At 36.0% G+C, this 23,460-nt stretch overlaps 1 protein-coding gene across 1 annotated transcript; it reads right to left on the bottom strand.

Moving 5' to 3' along the window:
- Positions 1 to 341: 341 nt before the first annotated feature.
- Positions 342 to 22,032, bottom strand: LOC127444771 (uncharacterized). Its single transcript, XM_051704323.1, has 7 exons — positions 21,973 to 22,032; positions 21,844 to 21,888; positions 21,674 to 21,727; positions 20,335 to 20,526; positions 19,994 to 20,119; positions 19,600 to 19,680; positions 342 to 710 (listed from the first exon to the last, which is right to left on the bottom strand). Exons 1-7 carry the CDS (start codon positions 22,030 to 22,032, stop codon positions 342 to 344), a joined length of 927 nt encoding a protein of 308 aa, XP_051560283.1.
- Between the last annotated feature and the right edge of the window lie 1,428 nt (positions 22,033 to 23,460).

Here is a 23,460-nt window from a genome sequence, read left to right as displayed (position 1 = left end):
TAAAAAAATAAAATAAAAAAAAAGAGATAAAGAAATAACAAGTAAACAAACAAAGAAAAGAAATACAAAATAATAATATTTTGTAATCAAGATTTTAGATTAAAATTCATTTGATTGCATGATTTTCATAATACAAAATGCATATAAGTGTTAATGTTGCAATGAAAACATGAAAGGTTTTGTATTCGGGAAAAACATCAGTGTTGGTGTCAAGAGTATCAGAATGTAGTGGTGAGGTCTATGGAACAAAAGCTCCTTTGTACTTTGATGTTAGGAATATAACGGTAACTAAATTAGGATCAGTGTGATAGGGATCTGGCTGGACAGTGGGCAAGACTGGCTCATGGAAGTCCCATGACTTGAAGCCGAAGATCCCATGTTGGGTTTTCTGCAGACTGGCCACTATCACAAGGCATTCGATCATGGTCCTGCAGACTAGCTGTCCCACCAGTCATCACTCTATAGTTTGGGTGGGATCCACCTGTAGCGGTTACGGCATCCACACTAGATGGCAAGGCTACAACACTGGGTGGCTGGACCTCAGCAGTGGCTGAATATGCCATTCCAGTGGCAGGGAAGGTATTGGTGTGGAAGGTATTGACCGGTTGTAGCGAGCTAACAGGTACAACAGGTTGTGGTGCAGCTACAGGAAAAATATTGCCTCTCAACGCAGGCATGTGCATGCCAAAACGACCCATGCACCCTACCTGCTGTGTGTGACAAAGAGATATTTTTGAAGAAATTTAACACTCCAAAAATGTTGTCCATAATTTATGTAACAACGTATGTACAAACAACTTTTCAAATATACAACTGGGGTCTGAAATCTGAGACCACTAGTGAAAATGCTTCTATTTTGCATTTTCTTTTCTTTGATTGGATTTTTTATTTATTTTTTTATTTTTTTATTATTATTATCTTATATAACATATTATCAGCACAACAAATTTTCAAAAATATGAATTTCAGAATGTCTTCTTTGATTAATGACCTAGAAATAGTGCAGAACTTTAAGTATTTCTTTTGCATTTAAACCATAACTTTAAAACTTTTCAATGTTCTACAAATCCTAAAATGTTCCATTTATCTGATAAATAAAAATCAGATTTTCAATTCAATTCAATTTATGATGTGTCTCAGACTTTTAATCCCTATTGCATATTTAAAGCTTTGTTTGTATTTACCTATAAATCTTCAGAGCTCAAACCACCAAATGTTCCAGCCTAGAAAAAATATAAATGACATACTCAAGGAACTACAAAAACATATTTAAATATTCTACCTATTTTATAGCCATAGAAATTGATTAATTTACCATTCGTTGTTGAATCTGTGGAACCATGAAATAATATGGAACCTGTGGAAAAATATGAGAAACATTTTTTTTTTAGAACGTTCATCAATTTATTATAGTATAGAAATCTCTGACTAATTCTCTGACTATGCACAGGCACCAATCCCATGGGTGTTTGGGTGCTCAGGTGCTCGAGCACCCACGGAAATGGCTGAGCACCCACGGAAAAGCACAAAATGTTCCCCATTAATTTTCTCCATAGGCATTTAAAAAAAAAATAATAATAATTTTAATAAATATTTCTCAGACTTGGCCCAAATCAGAAAGCTCTATTATTAATTAACAACATTAAAACATTTGATTAGAAGATAATATTTAAAAAATCAGCAAAAGTGATTGGTATTTGGGAATGTCTCTGATTGGTGGATCTCACTTCGAGGTCACATTTTTGGTGGGAGATCTGGAGCCAGAGGAATTATTATTTGGATTTGATGAGACATTCATCAAGCGCACCGCCACACAGGGAAAAAAAAACTTTACTCCTGAAAAACTAACAGCAAATGTAATTGAGCAGGCTGAGCATGCACGATCTTATATTCCTTCCTATTATTTAGGATAAAAATGTTTCTAGTTAATGGGCTTTTGTTGCGTGTGTCTAAGTGTTTGTGAACGCACTGTGCTTAGCCCAAATTACACTGCTTTGTTCACACTGCAGGAAAAATCTGCAGGATTTTTTTTTTTTTTTTTTAAAAAGCAGCACCCACCGGCAGAAACAAAAATTGCCACCTGTGAGTTGCTTTTACCGAAACTGTGATTTTGCCTGTTGTTGCTGAGGCTGGTTTGGATGCAGTTGTTGAGCATTTTGCCTGTGTTGTTTGGGTTGTGCTGTTAATGATCTTGAAGTCCGTGAAGCGAGTGGAGCCGGATCTGCATTTGCAGGATATTGCTGAGATGTTGCAGGCTGGCACACAGGCACTCCATAGGAAAATTGAAGCAGGGGCAAGGGCATTTGAGAACATACGTATAAGTTAGAACTTATCTTAAGAGATAAGATGGAGACAAGTGGAGCTCAAAGCAACAGTAGAGGATTCTGAGCCAGATGAGATTAAATCAAAAGATAGAATCTACTGTATATGGTCTGTTTCTGCTTGAATTATTCTGCTTGAAATTGCTAAGAGTGAATGTGTGTACCGCTAGCTAGCTCTTCTCTGAATATGTGAGGCAATACATTATGTCTACGATCTCTGTTAGGATGTACTGTATTGGGTTCATCAGGTTTAATCAAATAAATCAAAATGCCTCAGATGTGACACACAGAAGACAGATAAGACAATTTCTTCCAGCCAGATATTTTGACATTACACCAAACATTGAAACATAAAAGCTTGCTTGAGGGTGACATAGCTCAAGTTAATTATGTTTGGGTTTGGACCTCAAATCAGACAGAATAGGTTTTCTCTCAAGACAGTATCCTGTGGTGTATTTAGTGCTGACTACAAACACAACCACACACATAATTGTCCTATTGTTTCCTAAATGTTAGAACTGCACTCTTGCCTTTGGATTCCTTTTGGTGGTCCAAGAATGGGATAGTAGAAAAGCTGAAAAAGCCATTTTCAGGGGGAAAAAGCAAGTGAACTGATATCATTATTTAGTTTCATTATTTAGTTTGTCTCACTTTCTCACATTTTTCATTTTTCTTTTGTTCTGTCTTTCTAATATTGGTTACACAATGCACAATTGATTTGTGTTAAAGCAGGGTGTCTTATTAAGAATTTGTGAATTTAAAAATTTGGTAACACTTTCTATGAAGCCCATATTTATAATGCATTATAAAGGCATTATTTAGTAAATGCATTATAATCAGGGTCATTTCTAGCTATGATCGGTATAAGTGGCTTCTTAGGGCCCCTGAGCCACCATGGGGACCCACAAAGCAAGGTCTTTTATTATTTAATTATTATTTAAAATATACAGTATATACTGTATATACCACAAGCTGCAACCTCCAAGAAGGATTTTGCTTAGGGCCCCATTATGTTCAGAAACATCCCTGATTATAATGCATGCATGATGTCTTCTAATACACTGTATAATGTGTTACTAATTTTCAGAAATAATTGTAACTACAGTTATAATACATTATAATACTTAGACTCAGTTATAGCTTAAAGAGTATCTGTATTATATCATCTATGAATCAACATTCAATTTTATCCACAGAAGTTGTAATGTAATATACAGTACATGTGTATATTTGGTATCGTATAAGTGCTGTCATGCAAAAGCAGCATAGTGTAAACTGTCATAAGGCTTTATGATGTGATCATATATCATTATAAGTGGTCTTGGCCTTTTTGGGTAACACTTTACAATAAGGTTCCATTTGTTAACAGCATTAGTTAACATGAACAATACTTAATATGCGTTAATGTCAATGTTAATTTCACCATACAGTGCATCCGGAAAGTATTCACAGCACTTCACTTTTTCCACATTTTGTTATGTTACAGCCTTATTCCAAAATAGATTAAATTCATTATTTTCCTCAAAATTCTACAAACAATACCCCATAATGACAATGTGAAAGAAGTTTGTTTGAAATCTTTGCAAATTTATTAAAAATAAAAAACGAAAACAAAATCACATGTACATAAGTATTCACAGCCTTTGCTCAATACTTTGTTGAAGCACCTTTGGCACCAATTACAGCCTCAAGTCTTTTTGAGTATGATGCCACAAGCTTGGCACACCTATTTTTGGGCAGTTTCTCCCATTCTTCTTTGCAGGACCTCTCAAGCTCCATCAGGTTGGATGGGGAGCATTGGTGCACAGCCATTTTCAGATCTCTCTAGAGATGTTCAATCGGGTTCAAGTCTGGGCTCTGGCTGGGCCACTCAAGGACATTCACAGAGTTGTCCCGTAGCCAGTCCTTTGTTATCTTGGCTGTGTGCTTAGGGTCGTTGTCCTGTTGGAAGATGAACCTTCACCCCAGTCTGAAGTCCAGAGTACTCTGGAGCAGGTTTTCATCAAGGATGTCTCTGTACATTGCTGCATTCATCTTTCCCTCAATCCTGACTAGTCTCCCAGTTCCTGCCGCTGAAAAACATCCCCACAGCATGATGCTGCCACCACCATGCTTCACTGTAGGGATGGTATTGGCCAGGTGATGAGCGGTGCCTGGTTTCCTACAGACATGACGCTTGCCATTCAGGCCAAAGAGTTCAATCTTTGTTTCTCATGGTCTGAGAGTCCTTCAGGTGCCTTTTGGCAAACTCCAGGTGGGCTGTCATGTGCCTTTTACTGAGGAGTGGCTTCCATCTGGCCACTCTACCATACAGGCCTGATTGGTGGAGTGCTGCAGAGATGGTGGTTCTTCTGGAAGGTTCTCCTCTCTCCACAGAGAAATGCTGGAGCTCTGTCAGAGTGACCATCGGGTTCTTGGTCACCTCCCTGACTAAGGCCCTTCTCCCCTGATCGCTCAGTTTGGCCAGGTGGCCAGCTCTAGGAAGAGTCCTAGTGGTTCCAAACTTCTTCAATTTACGGATGATGGAGGCCACTGTGCTCAGTGGGACCTTCAATGCTGCAGAAATTTTTCTGTACCCTTCTCCAGATCTGTGCATCGATACAATCCTGTCTCGGAGGTCTACAGACAATTCCTTGGACTTCATGGCTTGATTTGTGCTCTGACATGCACTGTTAACTGTGGGACCTTATATAGACAGGTGTGTACCTTTCCAAATCATGTCCAATCAACTGAATTTACCACAGGTGGACTCCAATCAAGTTGTAGAACCATCTCAAGGATGATCAGTGGAAACAGGATGCACCTGAGCTCAATTTTGAGTGTCATGGTATAGGCTGTGAATACTTATGTACATGTGATTTTTTTTGTTTTTTATTTTTAATAAATTTGCAAAGATTTCAAACAAACTTCTTTCACGTTGTCATTATGGGGTATTGTTTGTAGAATTTTGAGGAAAATAATGAATTTAATCCATTTTGGAATAAGGCTGTAACATTACAAAATGCGGAAAAAGTGAAGTGCTGTGAATACTTTCTGGATGCACTGTATAATGCATTATATTCAAAGGTATAACTAAGAATAGGTAAGGCTTATAATGTATTATAACAGTGGTTATGAGTATTGAAGTTATAACAGATTACAAGGTGTATTATGAGACATTACAAATGCATCATAAAAATCGGCTTGGGGCTGCTGGGGATAAGGCAAGTACTGAAAGTGCTCAGGAAGTTGATGCAGACTGGCATTGGGGTGGGGTTGAGAGACCCATAGATTGGCCAGAGTGGCTATATGTGGCTGAGGACCAGTGGGCATTCAGGTTGGAACTGCTCTGGCACTGGTACATGTTGTGCTTGTACCATTACCTCAGACCCAGATGGTGAGGTCTGTATCATTAAGGCTTCCTGGACAGGCACATCTCCCCTTGGGACTGATTCTGTCAAATCAGCATTTGGGGAGAGCTTTGAAAAGGTTGATACAGAGGATTAATTCGACATATATAATTTAAGTTACATAAACATGTGGTAGAAAACTGCACCCAGGATTTAATGAATGTGCAGTGGCAAATTCACAAAGATAATTAAAGGAAATTAATAGTTACTATTCTGTTGAAGTGTCATGTCTACCTGTAAAATGTCTAAAGAATCGAGTTTCAACTGGGTGAACAGTAATCTTAATTACTAACTCACCAGAACTCCAGATGTCCTCGCAAGAAAACATGCAGGCAACACAATCAGCCTCATTTTTTTAATCCCTAGAAAGATGGGTTTTGTTTAAAGCATGTTAACATGTGAAAACATTAGAAATGATTATATTTTCAAATATTTCTTGATCAAAAAGAAGCCAAATACACACCTTCAAATACTTTGACCACAATGGGAAAAAAAATATGTGGAGAAGGGTATACTTAAACTGTGTCAATTTGATGAGCAACCAATCAGCTTTGGTGAAAACATGGAGAAATAGATTCTGACCTCAGACAATATCAAACCTCAGACTGCTTCTTATTACCATAAATGAATTCTACAATCTGTAGAGAAGACTGAGTATACAAATAAGACCTATGTATTAGACATATCCAGATGGGTTTCTGGTGATATGGTGATTTGATTTGATATGTTGGTTGAATTTTAAAGTGTTTAAAGTAAATCAGTTATGGATACATATGATCATAAAAACTAGGGGTGTTTTGTAGGTTATGTGGCAGTCTGCAAGTCTTAAATCATTGTGATGCACTCATTTATTCTCACATTTTATTCCACAAACATGAGAATAATTAAGAAATTTGATTGATTTCAATGAATCCGAAACTTGCTTTCACCCAAACCAGAGATTGAAATACTTATGCTCCTTCTTCCCAGTGTTGATTAAAGCATAACCACAGTTACCCTAAGAAAAGGCACTTTGGTTCAGTTAATGATAGATATAATTTTTTCATTCCCACAAGTAAAATCTGCACTTATTTCACATTGTGGCGAGATTACTGTTTGGTTAAACCAAACAGGAATGCAGACACAGACGGCAGTTTTAACAAAGAAACCAGGAATTTTCCTAACACGACTGGATATGCACACAAGAAGACCCTATAATTAAAAAAAAAAAAAAAGAAAGAAAGAAAGATTAAAAATGTGCTAAATTTATAGCCATGACACACCCTCTCCCCATCAGCGTTTTTTTGCGTACCATTGTGAAGCAAGTAACCAAGTGCTAGCTAGACTGTATCAGTACAGAGATGTGATGCTATCAAAGGTTAGGCCCATTTGAAGATAGACATCTGCAGTTAATAAGCGTGCAGTGACTCAAGAGTGGTTGTCCCACCCAAGACAATCTCAAAATTACATATCCACCTCTTGTTATGTTGACACTTGCACCACACCTAGTGCATAGTGCCTCATCTAGAGAGTTGCATACATTGACCATTATATTAAGCAAAACTGGTAAGGTATTGGCTGAATGTTAATTAAAAAAAATAGATTTTCTTTTGATAATTTTCATGCATGTTTAGTTTTGAAATTTGTTCACACAGCTTGGCTGTAGGATATTTTTTCAAAGAAAATGTATCAGTGTTTCATTGACAATACTGCCATGCAGCGACAAAATCAAAACATTTTGATAAAATGTGTGAAAATTGCAGTAATTACAAAATCCACACTTCTTTTTTTTTCTCAGTTTCAGAATTGGCATAGTTACTTGCCTTTGTAGGGCATAATAAGTGTAAATCAACATTGTTAAGCATTTTAAGTTGTGTTGCATGCAAAGGCATTTCTCTAGCATCCATCTCCATGGCTGGCGGTGGTGCTGACTGTGGGGCTGCATGTGGGCGCTGGTGCTGGGGCAGGTACTGGGGCAGGGGCAGGACGAGGCAGCAGCGCAAGAACAAGTGTCCAGAACGGGAACAGTGGCCTAGGTAGAACCGGCCACAAAAACTCAAAGAAAATTCAGCACACTGTTGCTACCAAAAAAAACTGAATGAGCTCACCACAGAAATTAACAAATGTGACATTTCGAGCTACATGCTCTTCATCAGACTAAACTGACACTCACCAACACACCCATATATACACCTGTGTACCAATCAAGAAATCACATGACAGTATCACATGATAACATCACATGACCCTAAAAAAAAACAATCTGAATATATAAACAACCATACATATAGTATAAATATACCAAAACAAACATCGAATACAACAGTCACATCAATTTATAGTTCATGTTTATATAAAAAATAATAATACAAAATAAAACGAACAATATTAAAATTATTTACCATTCGTTTCTTAAAATCAGTGATACAATGGCTAAAACATCAGGTCAAAACACCATCATACTACCATGTAAATACTAGAAACAGGTAAACACAAGTGTCAGAGTTAACTCAAATAATGAGACAAATACACAAATCTTAGAATAGAATCTTAAAATCTGACAGTACCCACAGTCTTACAAAAGAGAAAGAAAAATAAATAAAAGATTTATATTAGTCAAAGTAAGGGACATATATCAAAGTCCTCATTAAGGCCTCTAGGTGATAAAGTATTAAGAGTAATTGTCCAGAATGCCTCTCTTTTTTAAGTAATTGTGTATTAACATCACCCCCTAGGTGGAACCGACCTCAAGAGGTATTAATAAATTCCAGGAAAGTGGTACTGATAGATCCTCTAGAGCGGATATATTCTAAAACATAGCAATTTTGATATATTTTTTTTTATACATTTTGTCAACTTTCAGGAGAAAATTCCATGAAACAAACATTTTACCTCATCACTGCCAGAGGAGCTCCAAGGGTTATGCCAGTTGCAGAGCTGTCAAGAACTGAACATGTTAGATGATTGAGGTCACAATTTTGTAATTTCATGATGTAAAGCATCAAATGCATTTTGATTCAGTTTAAAACAGTTAAACAAGCTAGGCAGCTCAGTTACATCAGCATAGCAAGATCTGAAAATAAAATAAAACTGAGGTGAGAGTAAAACCTTCTGTCATTTCATTGAAAAGTTACTTACAGCTTCAGAGCTTATCAGACACAGTGTAGTCAGTAATATGAGACTGTTCATTATGGCACATATTTAATTTAAAAGAATAGAAGTTACAGATTATTGTGACTTAATATATAATTGATGGTAATTCTGTCAAACAGACAATGCATTTTTAACTTCACTCTCATAGGACTGACAAAAAATATCATCTTGTTCTGCATGCAAGCACCAGGGTTGGCCACACAATGTCACCCATGAGCAGCAGAGAAGGTTATCAATATTTAAGTTATTAAAAAAAAAAAATGTGAGAAATTTAAATTGTGATAAATTAAGATAAGAGAAATGTAATTATTTTAAATAATGAGACAATTATTATTGAGGTATGAGTAAGAGTCATTCAGTGCGTGTTTAAAAAAGAATACAGTAATTTGAGAGTGATCTTGACCTCTGAAAGTCAGTGAACATACACTACCAGTTAAAAGTGTGGAAACCCTTACTCACTGTTAATTATAATTATTAGCAACATTTCAGAATGAATGCAACACACTCTCACGGCGAAATCATCAGGATTCATATGACTTTCCTAAATTTGGCTAATTCGTATGATATTGTGCGACTGCACTCATTTGAATTCCTATGACTTTCACTACAGCCAATGACGTCGCTGGACATTGTTTCCATCTAATACGTGACAATTACTTGCTTCTGTCACACACAACAGCTTCCTATCTTGTTTACACACTCTACTGATTGGTTAAGTGTAGATAAGGGGTTTGAGTAAGGGCATAATATTAATAAGTATGTCCTTAGCGCCTCGTGCGCGGAACTCGAGCTTACTTCCACATTAGATATCTGGGAATTTGCACGTGATGAAGTCATACGAGTTTATGCAAACAACATCATGCAAGACCATACAAAATAGCCAACTCATTAATTATATACAACTTTTCATGAGATCGGGTTGAATAAATCAGATCCTCAGAACTATGTAACAACACAAATGAAAGTATGGAAGCTGTAATGAGCAAAAATGTTAAGCAAAATAAACCTTATCAAAAAACATGTTTTTTCTTCTTCAAAGCAGTCACCCTAGATTACAGCTCTGCACACTCTGCATCTCTCAACCAACTTCATGAGGTGTCACCTGTGATGCTTTTAAACAGGATTGAAGTACTGATTTCCCATGCCTAATGCACTCTTGTTGGCTACTTTTCTTTCACTATCCAGTCCAACTCATCCATCAAAAAAAAAAAAAAAAAAAAAATTATTCTAAAGAAATTCATAAGCACAAATCATATTTGTCTGTCAAGCATTTAAGCATAAACCCTTTCAAATAAGAAGGATTTTAAGCTCTTGAGAAACAAATCCAGTCAAGTGTGTTCAAACCTTTGACTGGTGGTGTAGATTTAACCAGAAATAACAAAATAACAGTGCATATATAAAATAAGCAATTGTACTTACTGTCTTGCTAGCCACTGACTATTATCGATGTCTTGAAGAAACAGTGAGATATGCATGTCCTGCTTATGCATACATCAAAAAGTTTAATCACATTAATCACTCTTAAGAACAATAACTTCACAACTTCATGGGCACATTGCTTCAGAGGTTTGTTAATTTTGTGTTTTTATTGTGAGATTTTACCAAAATGATTTCTGTCTCTGAAAGAAATGTCCCCATATGACTCAATCACTGCAATACAATCAAGTATGTATGTGTGATTATTTTATTTCCGTTTATTGGTCTTGGTCTTTTTCTCTTGCATCTAGTAAAAATACTGAATCATATTGCCATAGAAATACATTTATATGCTATTGAGGTGAGAGATTAACCCTAAATTTGAACAATTGCATAATAAACATTATCTTAGCTTTCAAACCATCTTAAGAACTTGGGAGGGAAGGGACATTTTATCCTGTATGGAAAAAAGTGATTTTGATAGAATATTTATCTTCTACATTCTCAGTCTGGCAGGTGTAGGTGGCTATTTGTTGGTTATCATGCTGTGTAACTGATGATTAAGATAAGGATTAGAATAAGTCTTTGAGAATAAAATCTTATCCCATAGGACAAAAGAAATATAGAGGGGAGGTTTGGGTTGTGTTGTGCAGTGAGTGATATTGATCTACTAACTGAAAGATTGTAGGATGTGTACAGCCCCATACGGGGTGATTCATGGGTCATTACGTGTGTGTCCGTGAGCAAAGCACTTAGCCCCAGGTTGCGCTGCAAATTTCCCCTGTAGTGATTATAAGTCACTATGCATCAAAGTGTCGGATGGTACAGATAGCCATTAAAGGTGTTGTAAAGCGATTTCAGCCACTTTGCCAACTCCCACCATTTTGCTAACCACAACCACACAGCCTTTCTCCATAACCCTACCCTCCAAAGACATATAATGTGCTAAATGATTCACAGACAGATGTTTCATATTGGTTTAAAAAGTGTGGGACACTATTTTCTGCCCAGGCCTGTCTCAGAGACACAGGTGCGATTTCTCAAAACACCTATTTCAGTTATGTCTATAAGGTAGTTGGGGCATTTTATGAGTGCAATTCCAAATAAAACTGCTTTCAGCACCTTTATGAAAGCTGACCTGTTATAATAGTGCTTGTCCAAAGAGTTAACATTTTTTTAAATTGACATTCATTTTTTTTTTTTTTTTTTACAATTTGGTTGCTCTCATTAATAATAGGACACACACTGATATGATTAATTAGTTATTAGTTATAGTAGACAATTACATAAACATAAATACAGTATATGAGTCAACGACACAAAGTTTATTTTTAAGACATAAGAACAGGCATATTTACAGAAGTTGTTCCCATGCTCTGAGAATTCAGTACAGTATATCTAAGCAATAACTACATTTTCATGTGACTTTGATTAGAAGAGAAAGAATGACATAAACGCAAATATATGATTCAGTGATGCAAAGTTTATTATTAGGACACCAAAAGCAGGAGTATCAAGGCAGATGTGCAATGCAAGAAGAATTAAGAGGCAATCACACACATCCTCAGTTTTACCTGGAAACTCATCTACCACAAGCATCAGAATCTGGAGCAGGTGCAGGGGCTAGTGCAGGGACAGATGCCAGCTGTGCTAAGAGAAACTGCAGGAGGTTGAGGAGGGCATTGTTTTTCTGAGGTGGCAGGTAGATGGGTATGGAAGATGGATAGGGACACTGAAACTTTTATGAGTTGTAGAATCCTCCAAACCCTCTCTGAAGTAAAACCAATAGAAGCACATAGTAAGACTTTCATTTAAAGAGTCTGAATGTCTACATAATACAGATTATTTAAAAAAGGATCAATTAATTTAAAAAAGGTAAAAGGTAGAAATCAAGAGAACAAGAGAACCTGCATGTGCAGAGAATCTTAACATTCAAACTGGGGCCCTGGGTATCTCAGCGAGTATTGATGCTGACTACCACCCCTGGAGTTGCAAGTTCGAATCGAGGGCATGCTGAGTGACTCCAGCCAGGTCTCCTAAGCAACCAAATTGCCCTGGTTGCTAGGGAGGGTAGAGTCACATGGGGTGACCTCCTCGTGGTCACTATAATGTGGTTCTCACTCTCGGTGGGGCGCGTGGCGAGTTGTGCATGGATGCCGTGGAGAATAGCCTGAAGCCACACGTGCAACGTCTCCGCGGTAACGTGCTCAACAAGCCACGTGATAAGATGCGCAGACTTAGATTCGTCCTCCGCCACCCGGATTGAGGCAAGTCACTATGCCACCATGAGGACTTAAAGCGCATTGGGAATTGGGCATTCCAAATTGGGGAGAAAAGGGGAGAAAATCAACACACAAAAAAAACAACAAAAAAAACATTCAAACTGATTTCTGAGGAACGACTTGACGAACGCTTCTCTCAATGTTCTTTATCTGCTTGTAGAAAGAAATTAATTTGTCATTGTTGTCATTTAATCTACATCACATTTTCCATGTTATAGAAAAGTTACAAAAATAATTTGACATGATGAACATTCAGATTTCGGAAGAGAATGGTACTCACGAGCACGGCACAAAAATGTCTAAAGACACAGGCAACAATGAGGAAAGCCTTCATGGTTCTCACTAACCTCTCATCTAACAGAGAAAGATTGCATTATGCATAAAATGCTTGGGATCAGAGCGTCTAACGTAAGAAATTAACAACTGTAAATGTAAATGCATTTGATTCTACCTTTTCTTTCCTACCTGTATGGCAAATAAGACACATCTCTGTTTCAGGTATGAAAAACAGCAGTGGCAGTTGCTTTATTAACACATGATCAGCATGTAACTAACCAATCATAAGAAGAAATAACACTGTGACAGGTTTGCCAAATGCATCACAAACCTTAAAATCATTGAGTATTTGGCAGGTTAGACATTACTCAACAGTTGGGAAATTGGAAAGGGATTGACATGGTTGTCTGTCTGTTTTCTTATATTAAATATAAATATACTAGGGTTAAACTGAGTTTTTGTAATACACAAACAAAACAAAAGATTAAGACAGTTTAAATTAGGAGTGGGTGTGACCCAAAGAAATTTGTCAGTAATAATTTTCTATCCAACCTTCATTATATCTGTGAAGGTTTTCATAAGGAGAATTTCTTTGTGGTTTCATGAGTCTTCATGATTTTAGCTTTTCAAGGTCTAAGTTATTTACCCATATCATTCTCTGATTTTTAGCTTTAGGTAGAGCCTGGTCACTACCTGGATGGGAGACTTCCTCTGGGAAACTAAGGTTGCTGCTGGAAGAGGTGTTAATGAGGCCAGCAGGGGGTGTTCACCCTGCAGTCTGTGTGGGTCCTAATGCCCCAGTATAGTGACGGGGACACTAAACTGTAAAAAGGCACCTTTTAAGTCTTTCAGGTGAGACTTAAACCAAGGTCCTGACTCTCTGTGGTCATTAAACATCCCAGAGGAAAGAGTAGGGGTGTAACTGCGGTGTCCTGGCCAAATTCCCCCACTGGTCCTCATCAATCAAGAGCATCGACAGGAGGTTGAGGAGGACGTTGTTGTTCAGAGGTGGCTGATACATGGGTATGTAAGATTGATAAGGACACTGACACTGGAATTGGTTGTAGTAGCCTCCAAACCCTCTTTGTAGTAAAACCAATAGAACATAGGACTTAAGACTTCCATTTAAAAAGAACCCATTAGTCCACACAATGCAATTATTAAAAATAAAGACAAGTGACATACAAATGCATCCAAGTGCACTTAATCACAGTGTATTTCCATGACACATATAGCAGTAAGATTTGCTATGATTTGGATAATATTTGCACTGAGGTGATAAAATTAATTTAAAAAAGGATCAGTTAATTAAAATGAATTAATGATATGGTAAACATCTATCCAATAGAAAGTGCATGTGCAGAGAGTCTTAGCATTTAAACTGACCTCTGAGGAACGGCTTGACGAGCGCTTTCAATGTTCTTCATCTGCCTGTGAAAACAAATTTATTTGTCATTTTTGTCATTTCGTATCTGCATTACATTTCCCATGTTATAGAAAATGTTACAAAACAATCTGACATAATAAACAATCAGATAGAGAATGGTAATCACTAGCATGGCACAGCAGAGTCCAATGACACAGGCAACAATGAGGAAAGCCTTCATGGTTCTCAACAACCTCTGATCTGATAGAGAAAATTGTATTATGTACTGTAGCATTCCTCATGTGTAAAGTGCTTTTGATAAAAAATAAAAAATAAACATCAGCAAAATGCATCAGCGTAAATGTAAAAGTATACCTTTGCTCTTTACTTTTACGGTAAATGTACTGTATAGGAGACTTCTCTGTTTCGGGTATGAAAAACAGCAGTGACAAATGCTTTATAAACACATTATCAACATGCAACTAACCAATCAGCAGGATACATTATACTGTGACAGGTTTGAAAAAATGTTTCCTCAGCATCATTCGGTGTGTGGCAAGTAGGATTTTCCTCAACAGCTGGGATACAGAAAATTGATTCACATGGTTGTCTGTACTCTTATGGTATATTAAATGCAAATGTACCTGGATTATGAGTTTATGCAATACACAAACAAACAACAGATGAATGCACACCATAGGGTTGGATGTGACTGGGATTTTTAAATAATAATAATTATATTAACAATTAAGAATCCTAATTTTATCTGTGAAAGTTTTCATAGAGGTGTTGGCACAGGTGATGGAGTTGGGTTGGGGCACAAGTTGGGGCTAGGGGTTTGAGTCAAGTTTAGTGCAGGGGTTGGAGTTGGAATCAGGGTTGGGACAGGGGTTGGTGTGAGCATTGGGGCTAGGGGTTGGGTTTGGGGCTGGGGAAGTTGTTGAAGTTGGAAGCAGGAGTTGAGGCTAGGGGTTGAAGTAACGGTTGGGGCAGGAGTTGGGGATAGGGGTTGGAGTTGGAGTTTGGGTTGGGGCAGTGGTTGGTGTTGGGGTTGGGTTGTCATATCTAGCACACCCAACTCATGAATCATAAGCCATTTATTCTTATATGTATGTGATAAATGTAGCATGTACAAAACTTGTGCACATATAGCAGGTTTGATTTAAAGGAGTTGTTTTACAATGCTAATGTGTTAAATATACACATTACAGTATCTTGTGTGAATGTTATTAATGTGTTAGAGAGGGGGCACGCAAAAGGATGTTTGATGTTTGGAAGGGTATGTAAAAGTTTGGGATTTTCACTCTCTGTCTAAATTGTCTGATTATCTAGTCTGATGACATATACATGCAACTGTATGATATAACCTGCATCGTAAAATCAGTGGTAAATTGTATGGATTACTTTGAGACAGTCAGATATCTCATATTGACTGCTTTTGCTAAATGCTAGGAGGATCCTAAATTAAGGCTTAAGGCAACAAATTATTTTAGCAATAAGGCAAATCCCTCCTACTGTTCTGTGGCCTTTAATCTGTCAAAATTATTTTACATTGAGAATGAACCTGTAAGGTTACTGATATGACTAGAGTCCTCATCTCATGTGAATGGTCATGATTTTATACAGATGTTTCAAAATTACAGTTAATTTCTTTAGGAATTAAACTTTTTTAATAGGGAAAAAAGTACTGAATGCACCTTTAATGTTGTCTTTGCTCTTTTTTGCTGTAGGGTGAAGAGTTTGAATAGACTAGACCAAGGTCCAGTGTGAACCAGGGTGTATGGAGGAACAGACAATTGGATAGATGGAGAGGTACTGGAAAACCACAAAAGAGTTTCAGATCAGGTAGAAACAGACCACCTTTTAGCGTATGTTATGCTCCAGATTTGCTACTTAGAGCTAAAGTGCTTTATGTGGAGATTTTTATTGTATTGATATCAAATGAATAATGTTATTTTAAAGAGAACCCCCTTTAACACTTGTGAACTCTGTATCTGGGCTGAAATATTTCCTTGGCTTCAAACAAGGACTAATTTTAATTAAATGTGTCAATTTACACAAGAATGGCTTCACTACCAATTTACACACAATTTGTTCTGCTTGTGTTTTATGAATTAGCCCCCATCTAAGCACCATTTTACTAACCCAGTGTTTTCAATATTGTTATGAACTCCTGATTGTAAATGTGTTAAATCCCTTTAGCCTGACAGGATGCCACTGCACCCCTCTCAAGCTCCAGTAGGTTGCGGTAGAGAGAATCAGATGGATCAATTTTTTGGGAGACCTCAGAATCCAAACATGATGATAAATCTGTAATTGTTATGTGTTCTCTTCATAAAAATAAATAAAAAAACATTCTAGGGAGAAAGCAGGGCTTTATGTTAGATTGTTATTGCTTTTATATAGATTATGAGTTAACTTTTTTATTAATGTTCCAGGAAAACAGGCAGTTCCTCCCAATCTTCAGGGTATGATGTTGAAAACCCGTTAATAGATAATCATTAACTGATACACATCTGCAGAAACTAACTTGTGCATAATATTTTATTTCACTTGTTTGAACATCTAGGCTGAGAATGTTCAGGTGAGTGAAACTCTTTTTATATTTTGAGATGCAATGTTATGCTATGACTAATAGACTTAATAAAATAGATTAGTATTCAGTAGTCTGTTTTGCATATATATATATATATATACACTGGCGGCCAAAAGTTTGGAATAATGTACAGATTTTGCTCTAACTGAAGTAAATTGGTACTTTTATTCACCAAAGTGGCATTCAGCTGATCACAATGTGTAGTCAGGACATGCCATTTTTGATCTAATATCGACCTTAAGACATGCCAGTCTATTGCCTACTGTGGCAACTCAAAAACAAACACAAAGACAATGTTAAGCTTCATTTAACAAACCAAATATCTTTCAGCTGTGTTTGATATAATGGCAAGAGATTTTCTAGTACCAAATTAGCAATTTAGCATGATTACTCAAGGATAAGGTGTTGGAGTGATGGCTGCTGAAAATGGGGCCTTTCTAGATTTGATAAAAAATTACTTTTTTCAAATAGTGATGGTGTTGTTTTTTAAATCAGTAATGTCCTGACTAAATTTTGTGATCAGTTGAATGCCACTTTGGTGAATTAAAGTACCAATTTCTTTCTGAAACAGCAAAATCTGTACATTATTCCAAACTTTTGGCCACTGATGTATTATATATATAAGTTCTTATAAAAAATATATATATATATATAGCATTTTATAATATAATTCATGTTCTTTTTTTTTTTTACTTTGAATAGTACATTGTACATGTGGTCAATGAGTTATGAAATTTTGTGCATATAGCCATTTTAAAATAAAAATACATTTAAAATATTAAACCAAGTACTGTACAATCTGTTTCTTTCCAGGGCAGATGCAACCACCAAAGGTAGAAAAGTTTAACATCAGACGCTTACATAGAAATAATATACTTCATGTTCAGTCTATTTACACCATTCATCACTATTTTACAGAGTGGAGTGAATAGGCCTCAGGAAATGGGGGTATTCATAGTTATTTTGATTTTACGCTTGACTAAGCCTTTAACTACGCACAACTGTGACAAGTTCCAGATAATATTTTTGTGTAATTATTATTTTGTTCATCATTTTCAGTATGGGCAAAATGGTTACTCTTTCTCTCTGGCCCTTGGCACTATTATAAACATTTATCATGTTTTACAATGTATAACAATATCTCAAAAAGAAATATGAAGATAAAGGTTTACAAATCCAAAATCCTTTCTTTTATTTAAAAGCCTTATGTGAAGCTCATCTACAACCCAACTGCAACTGTAAGTCAAAAATATGCTATACTAAATCACCATTGTCATAGTTTTCTGTGGACCACACTGGATATCCTGTGACTAAAGATTGTGTAAAATGAGTATATTTGTTTCCAACAGCAAAAAATATCATTCAAGTATAGCATTACACAGCTTGTAAGTAAACATGAACAGTTTGTTATGTGTTATATATTTCTAACCAGTGGTTGGACTAATTTGTCATCTTACAATATCTTTATATTGCTTCAATATCTTTTTTTGTCATCAATATTTTATTTATTTGTGTTTCTATGTCCTGCTTGTCTTTATAGTTTCCCCTCATTCATGAAGGTCAGTATTTTGGTCTTTCAGCTGAAATATACTGTATAAGTATGCATTTGCTCTGCTCATTTATGCTTTATTCATACAACATTGCTTTTGTCTGTTACTCAGAGTCTAAAAGTGACTGTGGGTCAAACTAGGCTGAGAGAGAACCATATGCAATAATCTCACTGGTAGGACAGATTACCACTGTACTAAACATACAAACATTAACATCTTAAATCAAAACCTCTTTTTCCACAGGTGATAGAGCATCTAACTCTTATTTAATTCAATATTACACTGAAATGTATAGATATATAGATTTGATTTTCTTGCAGAGTAATGCTTGTTAATGTTTGTTTGCACACAGTGCTTGCCTTTATCATATTAACAATCTGTTATTCTGTAATTAAAAGTTTTTGCATCAACACAAAAGCATTGATCATTTTTAAAAATGTATCTGTGGTGGTGTACTGTATATCCCTGATTTTGGGCTTGCTATACAGAAATCACAGCTCTTAATGAGGTTCCAAACATAAGTTTGGGAGGTACTTGGTCTTCTTGTCCTGCCAATTATATCTTCAGGTATTTCTTAACACCTATATAATTAACTATTTCACAATTCTCTATTAGTTTATTTTTCTTGCTTTAGTAAGATAAACCAGGGGGATCTTAGAGCTCAAGCTAAGATTAATGCTTGAGCCCCTCCGTTATAATCAGAACACCAGATCTGTTTACATTAATACAATCTAGAACTACGTAAACCAGTGAATTCATGGATCAATTTTAAATGAGAGAGGATAAGAGTACAATGAACAGCAAAAATAAATCCTTCATGGCAAGTAATTGAGCGTCAGTTTATTTATTTTGTGACATTTGGTGAACAAAAGTACCTCCTGGGAGGCATCTCCTTGGTGGGATATCTGGAAAATCAACAAAAAAAATGTACAGGTACATATATTCATTTCAGGAAAAAAAAAAAGGGGTATGATATACCATTATAAAATACCTTTTATAAAAGACACTTGAAATTTACCTTAATTGTAATAACAATGAGTTCTTCTGAGAACCCTATGGCTCAAACAATGGGAAGCCAGGTTGTCCCTGTCATTAAGAATGGATTGATTATTTAAAGAAACTCAGTTTTTCATCACATTCTTCAGCAATTATTCTACCCAACTATGTTATGGTCATGTTTGTCTTCCGGTTTACTTTCTAAAATAACAACAAAAAAATCTTTCTTGCCAAGAAGACTGAGAAAAGAAACAACTTGTAGAAACAGTTAATACCTCTCCAGTTCCAAGACCTGGACGATCACCACAGTAATCAGGAGCAGGTGTCACACCCGGGTTCGCTGCATTTCCTGCATTCTGAAAAAAAAAGAAAAAAGAAAATAGCCTAAAGATCAAAGGAGAAACAGACATACATACCCCTTAAGACTACTGGAACAAATATAGTGTAGTTTTCATTCACCAACTCAAGCTAGAATATTTTTGAGATTAGACACAAAGGAATGTTGCTTTTTGTAGATGTAAACTATTGCTGCACTGAAAACGTATTCATCACAACTAATTTTACTCTTTTGTTTTTTTGTTTTTTTTTGGTACCTTAAGAACCACAATTGGGGTAATCAATTTTCAGCCTCTCTTGGAGGAGAGATTTACAACTGAAGTTTCACAGTACCTGGACTGGTTGTGTTGGTTGGTTGGTAGCCTGGTATTGAACATTTGAGCCAGCGTTCTGGTTCGGTGGCAGTCTTACAAGGTAGTTCCTCAGAGGAAATAGATTAGTCAGGAAGTATGGGAAAACCTAAATACATTTGACCTTTTATTTTGCATCATTTTACACTCTCCAAAATGCTGTAATAAATAATTCACAGAAGTGTTATAACACATGATTCTTTGGGGATAAGGAACAACAAAACGCTTAAACTGAATCAACATCCTCTTTTAATTCAGCAAAATAGATCATTATTGTGTGAATGTTATTAAACTGATATGGATGTTATAAAACTGTACCTGGACAGGATTCTGTGATGGTAAGGCATTATTGGGAACAAGGAGAGTTACAGGCTGCTCCTGCTGCAACGGAGGCATCTGAGCTGGGTTCAACTGGTTTATTTGAGGGGGCAAAAAGGGTCCTGGCACTGGAGGGTTAAAGTTCAGCACCTGTGGGGGCTGCTGCTGGATGAGGAAAGGGGAAAGAAATTGGGTACCCTATAGAGAAAGCAAACAGAACAAATTACGGTAACACTTTAGAATAAGGTTCCATTTGTCAACATTAGTTAAAGAGATAGTTCACCCCAAAATTAAAATTCTCTCATTATTTACTCACCCTTATTCCATCCCAGATGTGTTTGACTTTCTTTCTTCTGCAAAACACAAACGAAGAGTTTGAAAAGAATATCTCAGCTCTTTTGCTTTTGCTAATTGCTATTGAATAGGTCAAAAAATGGCATAAAGGCAGCATAAAAGTAATCCATATGACTCCAGTGGTTACAGCCATATCTTCTGAAGAAATATGAAAGGTGTGGGTGAGAAACAGATCAATGTTTAAGTAATTTTTTACTATCAATCTCCACCTATGACCAGCCCCAATCAGTAGATGGCTGAATGTGCAAGCCACTTCCACACCAGAATGTGGAAGTGAAAGTGTAGATTTACAGTTAAAAAGGACATAAATATTGATCTGTTTCTCACCCACACCTATCATATTGCTTCAAAAGACATTGATTTAACCACTGGAGACATAGAGATTACTTTTACACTGCCTTTTGGACCTTTAAAGTTCTGGTCACCATTGACTTTCATTGAGAGGACCAACAGAGCTGAAATATTCTTTTCAAACTCTTTGTTTGTGTTTTACAGAAGACAGAAAGTAAAACACATCTGGGATGGCATGAGGATGAATATATGTGTATTTTGGGTGAACTATCCCTTTAAAAACGTAAATTAACGAACTAGCCATGAACAATACATTTAGAGCATTTATTCTTGGTTGATGTTAATTTCAACATGTACTATTACACTTTTTAAATCAAAAGTTGTATTTGTTAAGATTAGTTAATGCACTATGAACTAACATGAACTAACAATGAACAATTGTATTTTTATTAACTACACTTAAAGATTAATAAATGGCGTAAAAATATATTGTTCATTGTTAGTTCATGATGCATTATGCATTAACTAATGTTAACAAATGGAACCTTATTGTAAAGTGTTACCCAAATTCAAACAAGCACTAAAATCATTCAGAAAAGACGAAGGTTTTTCCACCAAAAAAACTGAACAAAACTTTTGGTTGTATTTAAATTTAGCACAATTTATATAATGTATATTCGGTGATGGGAAGATGAATTACCTGTGCTTGACCCAAAACAACACCTGCCAGAGTGAGTCTGTTAAGACCCAAAATCTACAAGAATGAGTTAATTAGTGTTGCTTTGTAGACCATTTTCAGTGTGCATAACAAAACAAAAATGCAATGGAATGGAATTTATTCAAATTGAAAAGAAATGGGAGGGAAAATACCTCATTACTGTTACTTGTAATTATTCCAATCTGTGGCTGGTAGACCTAAGAAATACAAGCAGATTTGTTACTACAGGTTCAAACTGAAAACATAAGCAATTTATCATTTATGTATAAATGGAAACTTACAGGGACACAAGTGCAAATGCTGAAAAGACCAGCCAAGGAAAGGATGGCCTGAAACTTCATCTTGGAAAGCTGTGGATGAAAAACGGATGATTAAAAAAAAAATAAAAAAAAGAGACAGTCCTTAGAGATAATTGTACATTTTTAGGCAGACATTTTCCTCGCACTGAATGACAGGATCCTGACTCGGTCCAAATATAGGCCTAGTAATAAAATCAATAAATGCAAAATATCAGAGGAAATGAAAGTGCATTCATGGCAGAGCTGGAGTGCAAACTACCATCAAGCTATCACCTCAACTGTGCTTTTAAACAGAGGCTTGCCCTCTTAATATCAGGTTGCTGTAATTGTGACAGTGTACGTAGTACATGCACTCCTCAAATTGCCCATACCACATCATACACACGTCCTTATGGTCAAACACCTTAACCTGAGCTGCTTATTGTTTGTATTAATTTCTTTTAAATGTTTAAGGATGTGTTTTTAGTTTATATTTTGTGATGAGTAATGTGTTTTTTCAGTCCTGATGACATTCTTATATAACGAAATGTTTAACAACCACAGTTTCAACATTGCCTTTTTGATCCAAAATAAGTGTTACATTTTTGGTGATGGATCAGAACAACTTCATTGTTAAGTTGTTAAAACACACAACATGCTTATAGATCCATATCAATGTACTCTTAAACATATCCAAGTTAATATCAATTATATATATATATATATACTCATTATATTTGAGTACATGATGATTGAAAGAGTAAAACATTACATAATTTAGTAATGGTTATATGAAGTGTAAAAACAAAAGGATTTTGGTCAGTTGCCTAGGATCAGGGTTGAGGTTTGTCAAACTAATAAGCAGCCTGAATGGAGTGCATTTTTCTCTGTGAGGTAAAGAGGCAAATTATGGTCTCACCGAGAATTAAAAACAAGACTAACAGATTGAATCATTCTCTTTAAAATAAAGATAATAAGCTAATGTGTATCCACAAAGTCATTACATGTCTAAGCAGATGAATTTATCAGACAAAAGGATTAGGCTGAAACGGTTTGCATGTTTTATATTGTTTTAGTTCTCTTTAAAATATTTATGCAGTGACCACAAAATTCTTGGATGACAATGTAACAACTTAACACAACATTTAAAGAGACAAGTGATCATGGTATTGATGACCAAATAAGCCCTAATTAATTACATCTATTGTGTAAACATCGATCAGGAAACCGTCTGTTGTTTGATTTGGTTTGCAAAGGAAAAAAAAAATGCATTGCCATTTATAGAACAGATAATCTTGTATTAAGTTCACCAAGATGCATTTAAAATGTTCCATACTCTGTGTCTACAGTATGAAACACATCTTTGGCAAGATTGCTTTCATGAGATTTGACAGCAAGTACAAATAAATACAAACAATAAACAAAGAAATGTGCATCAGTAGGGTACAACAGGGCTTTTAAACCCCACCCCCCACACTCTTCGTTTTATTT

This window comes from Myxocyprinus asiaticus, chromosome 8 (genome assembly GCF_019703515.2).
Source record: "Myxocyprinus asiaticus isolate MX2 ecotype Aquarium Trade chromosome 8, UBuf_Myxa_2, whole genome shotgun sequence".
In the NCBI taxonomy this organism is placed as follows: Eukaryota; Metazoa; Chordata; class Actinopteri; order Cypriniformes; family Catostomidae; genus Myxocyprinus; species Myxocyprinus asiaticus.
The sequence above is the reverse complement of the archived record's forward strand: the minus strand, read 5'-3'. Positions and strand labels throughout refer to the sequence as shown.